General features: G+C 41.5%; 1 protein-coding gene and 1 long non-coding RNA gene across 3 annotated transcripts; one reads left to right on the forward strand and one right to left on the reverse strand.

Moving 5' to 3' along the window:
• Positions 1-1,070: 1,070 nt before the first annotated feature.
• Positions 1,071-13,482, reverse strand: LOC119007887. Its single transcript, XR_005071259.1, has 3 exons — positions 13,106-13,482; positions 10,438-10,633; positions 1,071-1,359 (listed from the first exon to the last, which is right to left on the reverse strand). It is a non-coding gene; the product is annotated as an uncharacterized LOC119007887 (long non-coding RNA).
• On the forward strand, positions 10,490-17,290 carry zgc:92242 (uncharacterized protein LOC436899 homolog). 2 transcript variants are annotated; one of them, XM_037077833.1, is made up of 5 exons: positions 10,490-10,695; positions 13,881-13,998; positions 14,816-14,927; positions 15,025-15,259; positions 16,475-17,290. In XM_037077833.1, the coding sequence occupies exons 1-5, from the start codon at positions 10,521-10,523 to the stop codon at positions 16,639-16,641; spliced, it is 807 nt and encodes a 268-aa protein (XP_036933728.1). In that variant the 5' UTR covers positions 10,490-10,520; the 3' UTR covers positions 16,642-17,290. The 2 variants fall into 2 exon arrangements, with proteins under 2 accessions (XP_036933728.1, XP_036933729.1); XM_037077834.1 differs by lacking the exon at positions 10,490-10,695 and adding an exon at positions 11,228-11,279.
• Positions 17,291-18,823: the final 1,533 nt, after the last annotated feature.

The following is an 18,823-nucleotide window of genomic DNA, read 5'->3' on the forward strand; positions in this document are numbered from 1 at the left end:
GAGGAGGAGGAGGAGGAGGAGGAAAAGGCTCATACTGCATACTGCAAAGACCTCTTTCACACATAGAATGAAATAAAACGGAATGGACATGAATTTACAGACCACAAACTTGCTGTTGCAGGATGTTTCCCCACACAAACACTGCATGAAGTAAAAAGTGATTAAAAGGTACATTGTTAACTATGTGAACTGCAACTGTTGTGTTGTCATCCGTGTTTAATGTCAGCGAAGTCTGGCTTTGTGGATCTTGCCAGAGTTTCCACTTTGGATCCAGTTGGAGGTTGTTGTGAGTACAGGATTAGATAGGAAGCAGAAAAAGGGCTGCCTATAGTTCCTTGTAGTGACAAATATCTTTCAACAGACTTTTCTGGCCTGCAAGTGATTGTTTTGGTTCAGTTTTGGTTCAGTAAAATATGGCTGCACAGAAAGCACAGAATGGCAGAACGATAACGTTAGAAACTAGTGTGAGCACATACTAGACTGACCTTCTCCCATCTTTGACCACCCCCGTAATTTCAGCACCCTTTTTTGGACCACGTCCATCATCAAACTTCACCCGACTCTGTGAAGTTTCCAGACTGCATGGATGAGTACTTTTGCCAGCCGTTAATATGTCTGTCTGACTGTGGACAGATTTTTGTCAGCCGATAGCATCACAACTGTGCAAGATGCAGTTACAAAACTTTACTTGTGTGTGTAGCTGAGATAAAAAAGAAGGTGTGGTTTGAAGATAGCTGTGGTTTGACCCATGAACACTGAGTACTCATCTAATAATGTAATAATGTATATAGCATCATCACAGGTCAGAGCGTCAACATGTTGACGGGTGTCGTGGCTGGTGATATACCATACCATTGATACAACTCTAACGTCTGCATGTGAAGTAGCCTATGGTACAAGAGCCAGGATGTTATCAGCTTAGCCTGGCATACAAAGTTAGCATGGAGGGAAAATTCAGGCTATGTCTGAAGTTTAAAAATACATCCACCACATCTGTAAAAACAACAAAACAGTTTAATTTATTTCATCACAAATGACTTTTTTTTTTTCAATTTTGGTTGTATGTGGATTTACATATTAAATGGTGATCTTCAGAGGTGCTAGTTGGCGTATTGGTGTCACACTGCTTCTTTAATGTTCATCGTAGATGGCTGTCAGGTTGTTGAATGCAAACCTGTGGATGTTACATTAACAGCTGTTCAACGTGGATAGCTGTTGCCACCATCAAAAAGCAGCGTTCTGTTAATGTATTGCATCTGGGACGAGGCTGACATTTGAGATCTGGGGCACCATCAGTAAAGTAACGGCCTTGTTCCACAACATTTATTTTTCTCCATTCTTGCATGAACACCACACATTCTGTAAAAAGGAAAAAAAAAAAAAACAAAGAAAGAAAGATCATCACCACCGTCAGCATGGACATCATTATTTAGCTGCACGGCTATGTGTCGGACTCCAGTGATTCCCTTGACTACCTCATCAGCATTCATTACACTGAAGAGGAGGGGGACACGACATGTCAGCACTTGTGCATGTGTGGAAACGTGCCAGTGTGTGTGTGTGTGTGTGTGTGTGTGTGTGTGTGTGTGTGCGTGGCTCTCATCTGGGTCATTATATCCACAGGCATGAAAAAGTGGGTTACAATGACACACATCCCTCCACGTGACGGAGGCAAATAGAGAGGGGGAGGGTCCTCATTTGAGCATCAGTCACTTCCACCTGTGACCACTTGTCCTTAATACTGAGCCAGAAAATAATAGAAGAGAGGGTGTGAGTGTGTCTGTGTGTGTGATAGGGTGTACCACTTTCAATCTATCCTCATTTGCTCTGAGGAAAATGGAATTGGCCATAAAGGATTGATTTTCACCAGAATTGCACAAAATCTCCCCAGAGAAAAGAGAAAGATATACGGACACAAACATGTTGAAGGGCTGTATGAGGAACCCATCATCTGTTTATGTTTGTTCACAAGTGTGCGTGTGTGTGTGCGTGCGTGCATGACAGAGAGCGTGTGACGGGAAGAGGAAGCGCCGGCGACCTTGCCAACATGGCGACAGAACGCAGCGTGTGTGTTGCAGTGTGTGTGGTGCGCACGTGTGCCAACTATCAGTTTGCTGGACAGCCAGGTCAACAGAGAGAGGGTCACCATAGCAACAGGCCCACACTGTGCCAAGCTGTAAGTATGATGGTTGAACAAAAAAATCTGATGTGCGTGTCTCTGGAATCAGCGTCTGGTTCTACAGGTGGTCCATGAGTGTTTCCCTCTGAAGAGCTGACATACTGCATGACATTTGAAGGATATTACTCCAGTTTGTGAACGACCTCATAGCAGAACACTATCACAATTCTCATGTGTGCTGAGCATGTCTGGTATGTCAGATTTGGTGGGAGTCAACACCCTTCGCCTTGACCTCTCCTACAATAAAAGTGCAAGATAAATGTGTTTGGTTTGTCCATTCTGGGCTACCATAGAAACATGGCAAACTCTGCAGAAGATGACCCACTCCCTCTCTAGATGCAAAAGGCTCATTCTAAGGAAACACTATGATTCTTAGTTTCAGGTGACTGTGTACCAATGAAAACACAATTATGAATATTATTTTACATTTCTGCCAAAAGATCTGTCCTAAATCATACACATTGCACCTTTAAACCCATCTCCTGTCAGTGCAACATTGCTGTAAATTGGGCAAAAGGAGCAAACCTGTCATATACAAGAAGTACAAGGCTTCAAATACTTCACGCTCCCACAAATTCGAGTGTTTACAAATATTGTATCAGTGACATCAAATGTCTGCAAATTAAAGCTGCAATGATGAATCATCACCTAACTCAGCTCTGGGGAGCTTTTTAGCAACTTTCAGCTAATTGTTTTGGTTTCATGTCCTGTTACTTTCCTGTTTTGGTTTATTTTCACAGCTCTCACCAAGCTAGTTTTCTTCAGCAGCTGTTTTTACCTAAAATTCTTAAAGTATGCTACCTGCCCAGCACAGAACAGAAGACAGCGAACATCAGAGACTACCTGGTGAACAAGAGCCAGGTTGTTCCTTTAGGAGAAATTGCAGACCAAAACAGAGCTAAAAGTAGTGTAAATTATTATTGGATGTGCATTTGCCATGTTTTTTGCCTATAGAAGCACAGAACAGCTGTGCTCACAATATTTTTAATACAACTATCTTGAGATTGTGAATTAACAATTTCATTATCTCAAAAAGCTCATGCATGATAAAGCACAGCCGTTATTGGCTTCCATAGTCTGCAGCATCTTCCACTATCCCTCATAGCCAGAAAAATCAATGAATGCTGCTTTAACTTCTGTAGGCTGCTCATTTGTTTTGCCAGTAATTTTATTTTATTCAGCCATGTAATCAGTGTACCAGCTCCCCTGATGATACCCACACAAAACACCTCAATACCAATCCAAAATAAAACCTGATTACAGCAAAATGTTCCTTAAATATACAGTAATTCAGGAACATTCATATACACACTGGATGCTTATTTTGCTGCATGTACCTGATGATAGTGATGATGTTAGAGTCAGCTGAAAGCTCTCTGAAACTCATTATACAAACTGTGTGAAAGCAGTCAACATACGGTATCATTACATCGACCACCCAAGGGTGTGTGCTGCAGTGCAGCTTATTCCGTCAGTTACATCACTTTGGGGGCTAAAGCACTACATTTTTTGTGGCCTGTTTAACCACATACATCATGTGGATCCATGCTAATGCACATCCTCCTCACAGAACAGGCTCCATGTCAGTGGGGCCCATGCATTAAACATGGGGCGGTTGAGGTGAGAACATACGGAATACCAATAATTTTACCATGATAAGTCTGAGCAAGAACAAGGCCCCCCAAAAGCATGATGGGAAGTGGAATCTTGCGCTTAAAAGACAAAGTGCTGTTGATGAGTTATCCTAATCTTTGTGTTGTATTTACAGTAAGTCCAAATCAGCAGACAGATACACTGCAACAACATAGATTATGCAGATTTGGTCTCAGCAGACAACAGAGGCTTATTGGATGCCTCTGCTTGATTTCAGCGTTTTGATGCATGTTCGTTCAATATCTGAGGCCAAAGGTTAGAAATGTTGTTGATTGTGCATTTTTGGTGAATGTCACCCAAAATAGAATTAAGAGCAGGGCTGGATTGAAGTTGAGCAATATAAGCAAAATAAGACAGCATTTAAAGGAACAGTTCAACCTTAATATATACAGTTGAATACAGTGTTGTATGAAGCACCTAAAAGTCAGACTTCAGTAATAGAAAGTAACAATATCCTTCTAAAATATCACTTATACAAATATTACTTGGGTGAAAGTCTTAAAGTATCTGATGTGAAATTAACTTAAGTATCACTATATAGTACAAAAAAGAACAAATACAAGTACAAATTTACATGTATGCATATACTGCATATTATGGGTCGATCGAATACTGGCCCAGTAAATCATTAGATCCGATATTCAGCATTTTGTTATGATTGAAATCAGTACTATTTTTAAATCTTACAGTCAATAAACTAAGTTAATTAAAATATTCACTCATTTCACTATGATGCGTGAAATCTGAAAAGTAACAAACAACTTAAGTTTTTAAATGAATGTAGTTTGGCTAAAAGTACCATATATCCTCCAAAATTTAGCGGAGTATTAAGTAGCAAGAAATGAAAATACTGAAGTACAAGTACTCCAACATTTTATTCAGTACAGTATTTGAGAAAATGTACTTAGTTACTGGTTATATAAATATATATTAAAGTAAATACAAAAACACTTTCAAATGATAAATTACATTTAAAACTGAATGGGAAACTAAATAGTTGACTGGCTGCAGCTTTAAGCTAATTCATTGAGCTAATGTAACAATGAAGTCAATGTGAGCACTATTATTGCTATATGCTATGCTATGTAATAATCTTTATCAAGATAACTATTCTGTCAATCACACTATATTTTCATTTACAATACATAAGTGCAACATGACTGTTTCCCAGGCTGTCCAAGCTGCTTGGAACTGTTTACATGTTGAGAATAAGCTACTGAAAAACATATATGTCTGCTTTATTTTATGGTATGACTCCAAACATCCTCTGCCTTATGCCTTAAAACGTTGAGATCCTTATCGATTTGTTATTTCCCCTTCCTCCAGCAGAGGGTGCTGTCCCTGTATAATTACCATTTGAATGTGACCACATGTCCAATCCCCTCCACGTGGATTCAGATAACAATAACTGCTGGGACTTTCCAAAGGTGTGCCACGAAGGTAAGACGGAGTCATACAAGGATGTTTTCCATGTGGAAGAATAAAACATTTCCTGGCTCTTAATCATTCCTGGTAATTGTAGGCTACTTTATTTGAAAGCTGTGGCCCAGGGTCTGATAAGAGGAAACTTGCTTTATGTGCACAAACATCCACCACACTGAGCAGGTGCTTAAATAACCAAGAGCATGCAGGTGTACACAAACACCTGGATAGCCTATCTTAAACTAACCAAGAAAGTCTCGTGCTGGTATGATGGCTGTGATTATGTTTCACCTCCTGGTCCTCTGCCTCAAGTAGATCACTGTTAGTGTTTTCCCCTGACAGACTTGACCTTGATCCAGGAAGGAAAGAGGCAGACAAGAGATTATGTGTTTTCTTTTGTTTGCATGTCTTACCTTCATCGTTTTGTGGCCCACAATATTAAGACAAGGACAAAAAACAAACAAACAAACAAATAAACCTCTCTGTGAACAATTTTCTGTAAATCTGGGTCATTCCTGGGCAAAAGGCGAGGCTGGTTTTAATTAAATTATTGCTATGTTTAGATTTTAAGAATGATTTAAGATGGCAATTGACTCCAAAAACTCAATCTTGGTTCTTACAAAACCAGCAGAACAGAGTTGAGTGTATTCATGTCTGTGTGTCTGTGTACAGACCTTGAGCTCTGTGCCCTGATACCAGTGAAACTGAGAAACAAACAGACGGGTGTCTGGTATCACTGAAACACTGGATTTGCTGGAAACCCGACTGTTGACTGGTGACAGCTGTGGTTTCATTTTGCGTAAGTGTGGTGGAGGTTTGGGGTAAATATCACTGAACTGATGGCATCTTGTTGACCAATTATAAAGAAAAAAAAACACCTTAAAACTGAAACCTGAATATTCTTGTTGTCAGAGCACAAAGGGTCAGCTGAACATGCAAAATTATGTAAGCAGGCACGTGTGAAACTCAGCAAATAAAGGTTGAGGTGGGGTATTTTTAATTACTGATCAAGTTGCCAATAATTTCCATGATTACTCATTAGTTATTTAGTCTATAGAAAGTAAAAATAAATGCTAAAAATGCTCATCACAATTTCTTAGAGCACAAAATGATGTCATCAGACTGCTTACATTGTCCAGCCAACAGTCCAAAAGCCAAAGATTCTTTCCTTACAAGAATTAATGACAAAGGAAGGCAGCAGATCCTCACATTTAAGAAGTTGGAAACAGTAAATGATTGAGACTCATTTTTCCAGCTCTAATAGTAAATAAATAAACATTTTCTCTGGTGATTAGTGCTAAATGACAAAGTTCTATTTTTGAAACCTTTGTGAAATTATTGATTGATTACAGACCCATAAAATAAAGAGTTATTATCCTATGGCTCGGGCCTATACATTGTGCACTATAAAGTGAGTTTGCCATTTTGTAGTGCTGTCCGAATGTGCAGTGAGAGTTCTTATACCCTTGACTGAAAGTATCCCACAATGCATCATCAAGCATTGCATAACTTCATGCATTCTCTGGAGGGAAAAACAACATGTCTAAAATGCTTTTATATTTGACCCACACTGTGTAGTCCTCTGCAGGACTCCCTAGTTAGTGAGTAGGCAGTAGTGAATGAGTGGGTGATTTCAGACACAACCTTGGTCTTTCTCAAAGTCAGACTGTTGGTTTTTCTAGTCATGTGTACTGCAAACACAAAGTACCTGCTGAGCCAAAAGAAAACACAATGCAAATGAGGAAGGAGCAGCTAATATTTACAGCAAGATTTCATTTACCGTAAACGCTCCCAGTTGGCCTCGGTCATTGTTCATTGCTCTGACAGGTCAGTAATAACCAGGAGACAGGTGAGTCATCCACGCATGAACTGTATACACTTGTATTAGCTATTATTACTCACAGACATGTGACTGACATTCACACCACCCGACTGGACTCGTCTGACTTGGCACCATGACAGTGCAGCGGCCGCGATAAGAGTGTCAACAACCTGTTGACGGAAAAACCCGTGTGGAATAAATAACCCGATTCCTTCCTGCACATGTGGTGTTGTGATTAATGCTTTCACATAGAAGCCAGCAGGACTTCCTGGCGGAAGAAAAAGAAAGAAGTGGGATAAACACAGCTATGCAGAGACTGTCAGATCAAATTAAAACAGTTGATTCAGGGAAAAAAAAGGGGGACCGTGAATTGCTCCCATTTCCCGTGCTGTTACATGGGAAAAGGTTACAGTGTCTGTCAGGGGAAATTAAATTCCTTGCGTCCTTGAATGTTACTAAATGTCACAGGGGAGCAGATTAGAAACATTCAGCTATGAGGTTATTTATAGCAATGTCTGAACGGGGGAAACATTTTTACAATATTTAACCCACTGCTGTCACCTTATTTCTTTGCGGCACGGCCGGAATGTAAACGGGAGAGGAGAGGTGAGGAAGAGAAGGAGGAGGGAGGGGAGACAAAGATGAATGCAGTGATGTCAGCCCATCCCACTCCTATTCAGTACAAATGCAGCAGAGCAGGGCTGAGCCGGCATACCACTGCTGCTGACGACTGACCTGATCCCACACACACACACAAAGGCTTACACACTCTCACGTCACACATACACACACTCATCATACCACACTCACAGAGGCGCTGGAGCTCAGAGCAGCGCTGGGAGATGCTACCGGCTGGCAACCACTGAGTAAGTTCCCTCCTCTGTGCTCTTCTTTCTTTCTCTCCCTCTCTCTCTGCCGTGATTGCCATTCTGCGACCCGCCCGAGTTCATTTATCTCTCACACTCTCCTCTGTCGCTGTGAAATGGCCAGTGTTTCCTCACACTGAGAGACTTTTCAAACTTTTCTCTCAGTATGCCGTGCACATACCTTACTCTCCTCTCCCAGCCTTTCTCTCTTTTCTCTGCATGTGAGCGGAGACAGAAGCAAATCCCGGACCTATTTGCATGTTGGCGCAGCGCCAGGCCTGGATGCCTTTATGTTTGAATAACCGAGCTGAGCGCGTGGACGTTAATCCGCTATATTCTCATTTTGTCCTTGTGTGATTTTTTTTCCCGAGGTGTCTGTGTGGGCTGCTATTGTCCCCCGGCCGGTTTGTCATGTTTACATCTCGATTTGAGTTTTTCTTTTGTGCACTAAGTCAGATGTGCACAGTTAATTAGATGTTATGAGCTGTTATGCAGGCAAAGAGCTGCTCCGAGGTGATTCTTTTAGGGAAAAACTGAGCAATTTGCCTTTTTGAGGTCAATCTTTGGTAGTAGAGCTTCAGGTCGGGTCCAGTTTATCTGCACCACTCTTAATCATGGAGTCTTGAAGGGCTTCTCAACTTCTACATGATGAAACAATGAATGGAAACACACCCCTCCGTCAGTCTTTAGAGAATGGTCACTCACACGGACAAGACCCGTGGATCTCAAAAGCCTCACTCGGGAAAAACTAAAGAAAGAGGCTTGAAAGTGCAGACTAATGAATGAATGGATTGTGCTTCTTAGACTAATGATGCAGCTAAGACAAATGAATTGAAACTACACCAAGCTCAGAGTTTGGCTAAAGTTTTATTGCTTACATAAGAAGATTAGAAACAGAGAACCTGGTGCCTAGCTCAGAGATTTATGAGCTACTGTGTTTTCAGCGCCACTACATAATTCTTTCTAAGTATTCTCTTTATGTATTTAATGCAAGACGCCCCCTCCAGGTTCTTCTCAAAAGGGCCACATTTAACAATCTGTAACAAATTACATGTATTAAAGAGGCGCTATGTAGTTCTGTAGAGGAAATTCAAACTCCGAAATTGTATGAGTTACAAGTGTTCATGTCGGTATGGTAAACATGACATTACAACAAGGTTGACAATTAGCTTAGCGTAGCTTTAACGTGTCCTTGCACTCACTTTCTTTTCATCTAGCAGTCATTATGCTAAACTGAGCTAAGCTGTCACTTTATATTTAGTATAAAGACATGAGAGTAATATCAGTCGTCAACAAACCTAAAAACCTTGCATGACAAAAGAAAAGCCTCTGCTCTGAATCAGCTCTCAGGGGTAGAAAATAATTGCTCTACTCAGTTTAGCTGAAATCACAGAATTATTCAAGTGCACGTCTGGCGTTCGAGGTTTTCTGTAATTCTATGGCTCAACATCAGCCACACCTGAACCACTAACTCAAGAGGTGATATTTAACTTCTGTCGCATTTGCGGCTTTATTGTAATATCAGACCGCCCCGAAGCGCGGATTGGTGGAATGTCATCACAGAAGCAAACCTAATTGGCTCTCACTCCGTGACTTCCTGTTTCAAATCTTTCAAAAGTGTTTACTGTACAGGGTGGCGACCGCTTTCATACAGTGTGTTTACACACACAGATTAAGGTGAAGGTTGTTTTTCTGGAATTTCGCTCCTGATGACTTCCTGAGTGAGTTACAACTAACTGGAGCAGGCTGATGTATATCTGTGTCACGTGTGTTGATAAGGAACTGAGGACAGTCAGGGAAGTGTTTGTGTGTGTGTGTGTGTGTGTGTGTGTGTGTGTGTGTGAGAGAGAGAGAGAGACAGAGAGAGAGAGAGAGAGAGAGAGAGAGAGAGAGAGACAGGATTAATACAAAAATGACTACGGCGGTCTTTTGCTTCCTATCTCTGTCTGTTGCCCCGAGATAGCATGCAGTCATTAACGCCCTGTGTGTGTGTGTGTGTGTGTGTGTGTTGACATACTGAACCTGCCCCTGTTTGCCTGTCAGTGTTTGAAAGCACAGTGGCATTCTTGCTGCCTACTGTATGCAGAGTAAACACACTGCATGCACACACACACACTACATTTGGCAGTGTGGCTTATTTGCTTTGGGCCTATTGTGTTCTGCCAGCCAGAACAGGATTGAATGGAGGGGAACAAAACAATACAGTAGATATAATCTCTCTCTCTCTCTCTCTTTCTCTCTCTCTCTCTCTCTCTCTCTCTCTCTCTCTCTCTCTCTCTCTCTGTAAAAACCACAACAGGAACCTTCAGAGCTCAGTCGATCCGGACACACAGAGCCTTCACCCCCTGAGAGCCCGACACACTCCTGCTGCAGCGAGCAGAAGCACTCGACAAAAGGACACTGAAGTGACCTCCAGCAGTTAGACTGCACCTGATCCCACATCCTTCAAAGAAAAGGGAACCTGACTCTGGAGCAGGAAAAAGGAGCGCTCATACCCCACTGCTGAAACACGACCCATTGGACTGAGAGGCAGAGGGGCTGACAGTTGTCTCTGGCAACCCGGGGGAAAAGAGGCAAGATGCTGGCAAAAATCCTTGAGGACATGTGGGTGGACCCCGAGGTGCTGGAGGCCCTCAGCGAGGAGCAGAAGAGGATCCTCTTCTTGAAGATGAGAGAGGAGCAGGTGCGCCGCTGGAGAGAGCGAGAGGAGAGGGAGGAGAGGGAGGGAAGAGACGACAGCAGGCCAAAGAAAGGTAGAGTGAAACACCGGCAGTATTGTAATATGTGGGGAAGTACTGTACCAAGAGAACTCATGTGTGTCATTCCATTAGACAACAGTATGAGTATGACTTCCAGTGAAGCAAAGGAGCCCAAGTAAACTGGCAACATAATTTTGTAGCAGGAGGGAACAAGGTCTCTGGGAAATGTGGCCCAGTAACATACCTCTGATCTGAGGTTAAACATACTAGCTTCTCTAACATGGCCTCAACTAATGTCACATGTCACAACTAATGTGGCAATGATGTAATGACAAAATTACAGACTGCACTGACAGATATCTCTACCTTGAATCAAGCATTTATTCAATGTGCAAATATTGAAGATTTAAGTACATTAAGATCTGGAAACTTCAAAGCATTCTTTGGGAAATGCGCTTTTTTTCTCTTTGTCAAGACTTAGATAAGAAGAAGAATATAACGCTCATACATGTCTAAAAAATAATGACACAATGAAGGCTTCATTCTGCAGCTGGTTAGCGGGCTCGCAGCTTCACACTGACTGAACAGATTTGACAGTGGTATGGATCTTCTCATGAAACTCTCAACAGTAAAGGCCAGTAAGTGTGTTTCCCTGTGTTCAACTATTTCTTTAATCTTAAGACTTCCTGAATGAGTTATAACTAACTGTAGCTGTCTGATATCTCTGTCACGTGTGTTGATAAGGAGCTAAAAACAGTCGCAGACCATCTGAAGAGGAGTTTACATCACGTGACTAAACACAAATTACACATGGAGAGTTTTGTCTGATTGTGACAATTTTAGATTAAATTAGATTATATTTAGACACATTAATTTCATCTCCCACTGGGAATTATGTTCTTGTCATAGGGAGGAAATTTGATTGAACAGTTAAATGAGTAAATAATGACTGAAAAAAAATATTCACCTTATTCCAAGCCCTGTGATACCTTTGCCTGAAACTGGTGTTTCTCATGGTAACAGGGTGCTAATAGTCATGTGCTAATGTTTCTAAAGGCTTCGAAGTGGTAATACTTTTCTTTGTTTCTAAGGATCGCTCAGCTGAGCACCAGAGGTCTTAATGGTTTCCCCTGTAACCTCCCCCGGTGACACTCCCAGGAAACTTTGTTTGAAATGAAAAATCCCTACAATTGTGGTTTCTTTTAAAAAATAAACAAATAAATACATACTGTAGATGGGATGTGCTGTGGGGGTTTGGATTTTTTTAAATCCTGGCCCAGTGTAGTCCTCATACAGTTAGCGCACACATTTTCGAACAGTCTGTATGGAGAGTGATTACTTTGTTTTGTCGGTAACTTGAGTTGATAACAATTATTACTATCTCGCTGAATGTCATGTAGTCGAGCTGGCAGCAACTTTTTGTGGCCTCCAACACACATACGACCTTACCTGTGTGATTGTACTTTCAAGCCTTTTCACAAGTCATTAATGTTAAACTCTGAGCGCACATGATACACAAGCTGAGTAGTAACACACCCTCAGTTTACCAATCTGATTCATGTGTTTAAATAACACCCAGACTAATCTTTTCACTGCCCCGTCTGGGAACCTCTGCTCCTCTGTCCTCCTACTCATTTACCTGACTCACTAAGACGCTATATCACCTGCTGCACAATGAGTGTGTGTGTGTGTGTGTGTGTGTGTGTGTGTGACAGACAGAATCGTTCTATGGGCCGAAAGCTGAATAAGATTGAGTAAGCCCTGTGGTTTTGGGCGTCGCCACGCTTATTAAGTTACCGTCTTTGTTTACCCAATCTGTGCCGTGTCACCTGAGAGGTGATCGAGTGTGTGTTTTTGTCTCTTACACAACGTGCAATCCAGTTCGGCGTGTTTGGGTCTTTGTCCACTGCGCTGCTGCCGGGAAAGCCAATCATTACGTGTTCACAAAGGCCTATAAACGTCATATAAATACACGAGAACTGAACCGTGAGCAATGATTTCTACTGTGCTGCATATCGGCTTTAATTGTGGGCGTGGTGGCGATAAAGACAATAAACCTCCGAGCTGTGATGGAAATCAGCTCTACGTCTGTTACTCCCAGCAGTGAGCCAGTGAGGTGAGCGTGAGAACGGGCCTGACTGGTGGTCTCCGGTCAGCTGACACCGGACTGAGACGTCCTCATAATGTACCCTCATGTGCTCTCGGTGACTGTATGCAAACACAGGACATTCTCAGCACGTATGAACAGAAACAGAGCTGCCTTTGTTCGCTGTGCGGAGGTGATCGTCTCTGTTGACTCCCACAGTCTCAGCTCGCTGAGCCCGTCGTGACTTCAAAAGGTTAAAACCTGCGTCGCTTTCCAGCCGCTGCGGCGCAGCTCTCTGAAGATTTGAATATGTTAGCCGCACCCCCGTCGGTGATGTCATGGCAGGAAGGTGTTTTTTTTTTTTTTTTTTTTTTTTACCTGTTATCAGGTGGCGTCCTGTCATGGAAAACACCTGTTATCACACGCCGGCGTTTATTTCTGTCCACTGTGTCACGATGAGGTAACAACCAAACACACGAAACTTCCCAAGTGTCATGGAATAAGAGGGCGTTGTGTGTTTGGAATTTATCACCGGAAAAAAACAAAAAAAAACAAAAAACAAAAAAAAACAATAATCCGTTCCATTATTACGTTGTTTATTTATTTACTATCAGTTTCTAGTTATAAAAAATATATAAATTAATAGAGGTGTTGGTGTATTAGATTAAGCCCATGCAGCGTGTTAATAAGCACAGCAAGATGTCTGATGGTCTTTGATTCAAACTTTTAAGGGGAGTTTCCATCAAACCGCCTCAGGTCAGTTTCATGTAGCTGAGCAGACAGGAGTGAGGTCACTGTTCACTGCTGTCTTCCCTCCCCTTTCTCATGATGTAAACATAGTTAATCAGTACTCTGCTCTAATTAGTGTTTTGCAGCGAGACAATGAATTTGCTCCAATAAAAAGAGAACAAAAAGAGGGCGAATGAGCACAAATCAGTAAGAGAGGACAAACTCCACTGCTGCGTTCTGTGAGGCCTCCCGGCTCTATACTGATATGACAGCACCCTCTTCTGGATAAAAGCCAGAATAACAACAACTCATGGGAAGACTGCTTTTATCAAACTGTCCTGACGGATGAGAATATATCTGCAGCACAGCTAACCCAGTATTTTCTTTTTTTTCCCCTCCCCCCTATCTTTTCTTTCTCCTGCAGCTTACAGTAAACATGTGAGCTGGCTGCTCGGACGGGACGGAGACGTGAGCGTCAGTGTGATCGGGGAGGTGGACGAGTTCAGGTCCTCCAAACTCCTCCAGAGCCTCATGAGCACCAGGTAGAAACATAAGGATAAAAGCAACAACATCACCTAAAGTTGGAAATTGGCTTATTTTGTCTTTCTTGGCATGTAACTGAACATGAGGAGGAAGTGTAAAAGGAGACTCTTTAAGTTTATTGTTATTGTCATACATAATAACTGAGCCACGAAGTTTGTTGGGTTGAAGAAAACAAAGTGCAGCTGATTTGAGCAATGTAAAAAATGAGTGACTACTATTTGTCTCACCAAAAAAAAAAAAAAAAAAATGCAAAGCATAAACAAAATTCGGCATCTCCATCAAGTCCATCTGTCTCGTGGATTTCATAGAAAAAAAAAAATCTCAATCATGTGCTTTAATTGAATCAGTTTTTCCGAAAGGCTTTGATGGAAGCGGCAACATTTGGAATCTCTTATATTTGAAATTTAACATTTCCAACCAAACAAATGTTAAAAAAAAAGAAAAGAAATGATGAACTTATCAGGCAATTAACTGGGTTCCCATTCACTTAGATTCACTGTAAGATAAAAACTATTTGTCTGTTTTTAAGCTGTGGACTGACAGCTTAGTCCCGGAGCTCATTCAGCAGTGATACATGTTCCTCAGCCGACATCCTCATTTCTCTGCCACCTTAACAAGGCCTTCAGTCCCTTCAACAGATGACATAGCTCCGTCTTTGACAGGATGAACAGTGAACCAAAGAGTTTCAGTCAGCGAGACGTCTCCTCGTCCCAATTGGATTATAGGGGTTATATGCCTTATGACTAAGTGGAGAATTGATTCAAAGGTTAGTTTCGTCTGTCTGTGGGACTGAAAATGGACGTCTTTGTCTTCCAGAGTGCGCAGTGATAATATGAATGGCATCCAGACATCCGACTTGGTGCCAGGAAGAGAGGCCCAGCAGCTCGGCTTTAAAGAAGACATCCAGCTGTCCCTCACAGATGTTAGCGTGAGTTCACGTGTTTGTATGTGTTTTGAAGTTCAGATGAAGGCTAAGATGAATATCAAAGTCTCACCGTCGAGTTCTGTCCCGCTCACATACACAGGATGAGCCGTCTTCACTCCGCCGCCAGTCATCTGAGGAGGACATAGAGTCCTGCGGTGCTGAGGACGACCTGAAGGACCCCACCGAGGACAGCGACTGCGAATCAGGCGGTAGCTTGGACAACCACAGCGACTGGGCTCCTCTCTACAGGCCCCATCTTAGTAACCACAGCAACCAGCCGCCACTCAAAGCCCAGCAGCTGTCAGACACAGAGAGGGTCGAACCAGAGGACAGAGGTAAGGAAACAAGAGGCGGAGAGAAATAAACCTGGTTTATAAGTGTGTTTAAGGTGTTTTGTCACTTATTAAATGTTTCCTAGTTAGATATGTGTTAATGAGAAATACTTAAATTCACGTCATTACAGGTACTGGCATAAAAAAACAATTGATGGGATGGGTTACTTTAAAAAAATCAGCACTAAAAGTAAAAAAAAAAAAAAAATGAAGGTTACTACATACTATACACACACAACATATGTACTTTATACAGAACAGAGTCTATTATTTTAACATCATGTCTTATAATATGATATAATGTGTCCTACTATATAACATAATATACAGTTTGTTTGTCACTTGACACCTAAATTGAGTTGAGATCGGTGGAGCTGCATTGTGGGTAATGTAAAAAGGCTATATATCAGGTTCTTTTTTATCTTTTCAGTGTTATAGTTGTACAATGTTAAAATGGCACTCTTTAGACTTAGTTATGAGCAAAGAAGACTGTCAGATTTCATCTCAGGAGGAGCACTGGCTCAAACTAAAAGTGTCCTGATGTACTGGCCTGGATCAAGGCACACGTCTAGGTCTTCCTTGCCAGTCGGGGGCCCAGACAGCGCGTTATTTTAACGTTTATATTTTTATTGTTCACTTATGTTTTCATTCATGTGTTCTTGGATAAACAATGCTGATGCTTACACTTTTGCAAAAAAGGTATTTTAGTGGTTTTGCCTCATTTAAAGTCAGGACAAACTGTAAATGTAAGTTCAATATTTAGATATCTAAATATGAATAAGTAAAGACAGATTCAAATGGAATGTATGATGTGAATTAAGTAAATGTATAATAAGGGTTATACTTTTCTTAAAAAAACGTGACTAAAGAAATAGAGAAACATTAATAAATACACTAATATATATACCTAACTAATTCAGTGCATAATAATATTCACACGGAAGTTTAGTTGTTTGTTTTATGTTTATATCAAATATGAAAATGTGCTTGTAGGTGAAGGGGCCCAAAACAGACCCAGTGAACTGAATGTATTAAGTCCGGCCCTGCTGCTGTAGGCTAATTCCACACGTCTCCACAGCTAGCTAGTGCTTGTCTTGTGGACGTAATCCTGCCAATACTCATTTAGTCACTGATGGACCAAAATCATCACAATGTTTGGATGTTTGGGTGGTGACATGGGCTTCGTAGCTCAACTCTGCTCCTCTCTCTTCTTCTCAGAGATTGGGTGTTGTGAAGGGAAGAAGTCCGAGTATGGAGGCCGCGTGGCGCAGATCAGGAAGGCCTTCACAGATGATCATCGCAGCGTGTCACGTCCCTACAGCAAACCTCCTTTACCTGCCAAACCCGCTCACCTACAGAGAGGAAGCACACCTTTGATCCACTAGGAGCGAAGGTGCCTCCACCCTGATGCAAGACTTTACTTGAACCCAAACAGGCAAAGTGAACTAAGTGTAATGAGCCATGTCGGAAAATAATGGCTCGGTCCGACGCCGAGGCCTCACACGTATGAAGAAGAGGATCCTCACTTGAACCTGAGCTGTGCACTTTGTTAGGGCCTCGACAGACAGAGGAACGTCTGGGGGTGGAGAGAGAGAAAGACTTGAAAGCTTTTCGACTGAAGTCCACCTGAATGATAAAAACGAAGCAGCTTTGATGTAGTTCAAATATGCTCACAGGGCTCCTGTGATTGACAGGCGGACGCGGAGAGAGACGTCCAGAGAGACGCAGACTGTTGACTACAGGTGAAAAAAAAAAAAAAACAGCAGTTCACTTGTTCAATGAGTGTTGATGAGGATTTATCATTCAGATGTCATAAGCAGAGTGAGAACTGGAACATTTATGTGATATAAATCATATTCAGGTGCTGTCCTGTTGTGTTCAAAAGCGTGTGTTCAAACTGTTTGCAATGTGTTCCATGTAACGTGTCACTATACTGTTGTAGCTAATCTGACAGCAACGTCTTCATCCAGCATACCAGCTGCAGTCTCACAATGGTGCAGGGGATAAAATAAAAAGGACTCATTCTATGGTAAATGGTGAGTAGACTATGTCTATCCAGTGCCTCTATCTTAAGACAACTTCTTTTCAACAACATTTGCAATCCTTCTTCTGTGAGCACACACCAGCGCTGATGAGTGCCGACTGACTCATCAGGAGCATCAGGACCACTGAGCGACTGTGACCCCCACATGTGTAGAAAACGTGTCTCTATGTGAAGGATTTGGCGAGATCTGCGGGAAGCACGGAGCGGACCTACAGTGCAGTTTGATAATGTTAATAAGAAACAATAAGTGTGAGGTTAACCACTCATACATGAATTATGAAATCACTAATGTTTCACCCTTAAACATGTGAGAAATCTGCCCTTTTGGACTGTTCACTTAAGCTACTCGAGTGTAAATTCTATCATAGTTTGAAATAAAACTCACAAAATAAGGTGAAATCTGAATAGGCAGAAGTTGCCCATTGGTGCATAATGTTCACTGGAGCGAACTGATGTATTTTCAGTCACAGAAAAAAAATATGAATATTTAAACACCTTATTTAGTTGAAAATATTTTTGGAACCTGTCTAGTTTTCTGAGAATAAGAGGATTTAAAAGTTATTCCAGAGGTAGTTGATGCATCTCCTCTTCCATGTGCCATTTTGGACTAACGATGCCATATCTTTTAATAACAGAGAGATACAAAGAGAAAAATCAACTGGGATTGTGAGCAGGGCTTTGGGGGTCCGCAACTTGGTTCTCGAGCTTAAACTGTTTCAAAATGCTTCCAAATATCTGATAACACCCTTCATGAAAGGCTTAAATGGCTGATTAATATAAGAGTGTTAACACAGGAACTAAAATAATTTAGCTCTCTCTATTATATGTATATCATAGAGTATATAGGTCCGACGGTCATGATCCCCGGAGGATGACTCCTACTGACTTTGTTCTTCCCCTGGCTTTTGTTTGTGCTACAGCAACACCCTCTGGTCCAACGCTTTAGTTTAGGACCCAATACATCCTTTGCGTTTAGTGTTAATTAGCAATAAGCATTCCATCATGCTTAACAAGGACGTGGACTTGGTAAAAAGAAAACTTCACCTGCAAAATATCAACACGGCAGCACTGTCAGGGTAGTGTATTTTAGAGGACTAAAATTCATTTGATCATTTTTGTAACAACTTAAGTTGATGGGGACTTGTTTTAAAACATATAAAAACAACAACAACAACAACAAATAACATAAAATGGCATAAAATACAGCTTGTCCTGCATAATCTAACTCTCCTGAAGCCAAGAACACACAAATGATTCAAAAAGATATCTGTACCCTACACGTGCAGACAAGCTCCTGCAGACAGCAGATGTGAGCATAAAATGTAACTCAGGATTGAGCATGCTAATGCTTTTATCTTAGCAGCTACAGTGAATATTTTGGCCTTTAAAAGGGTGCACATAACGTCTGTTCACATGAATTTAAGCTCTCCACCAGCCGACGACAAGCTACATGGATCCATCTTATGTTTTTCAGCGTCCACATTAACCTCAGTTGTTAAGGAGAATTTTCTCTCACTTTTTGC

Source organism: Acanthopagrus latus, chromosome 18 (genome assembly GCF_904848185.1).
Source record: "Acanthopagrus latus isolate v.2019 chromosome 18, fAcaLat1.1, whole genome shotgun sequence".
Taxonomy (NCBI): Eukaryota; Metazoa; Chordata; class Actinopteri; order Spariformes; family Sparidae; genus Acanthopagrus; species Acanthopagrus latus.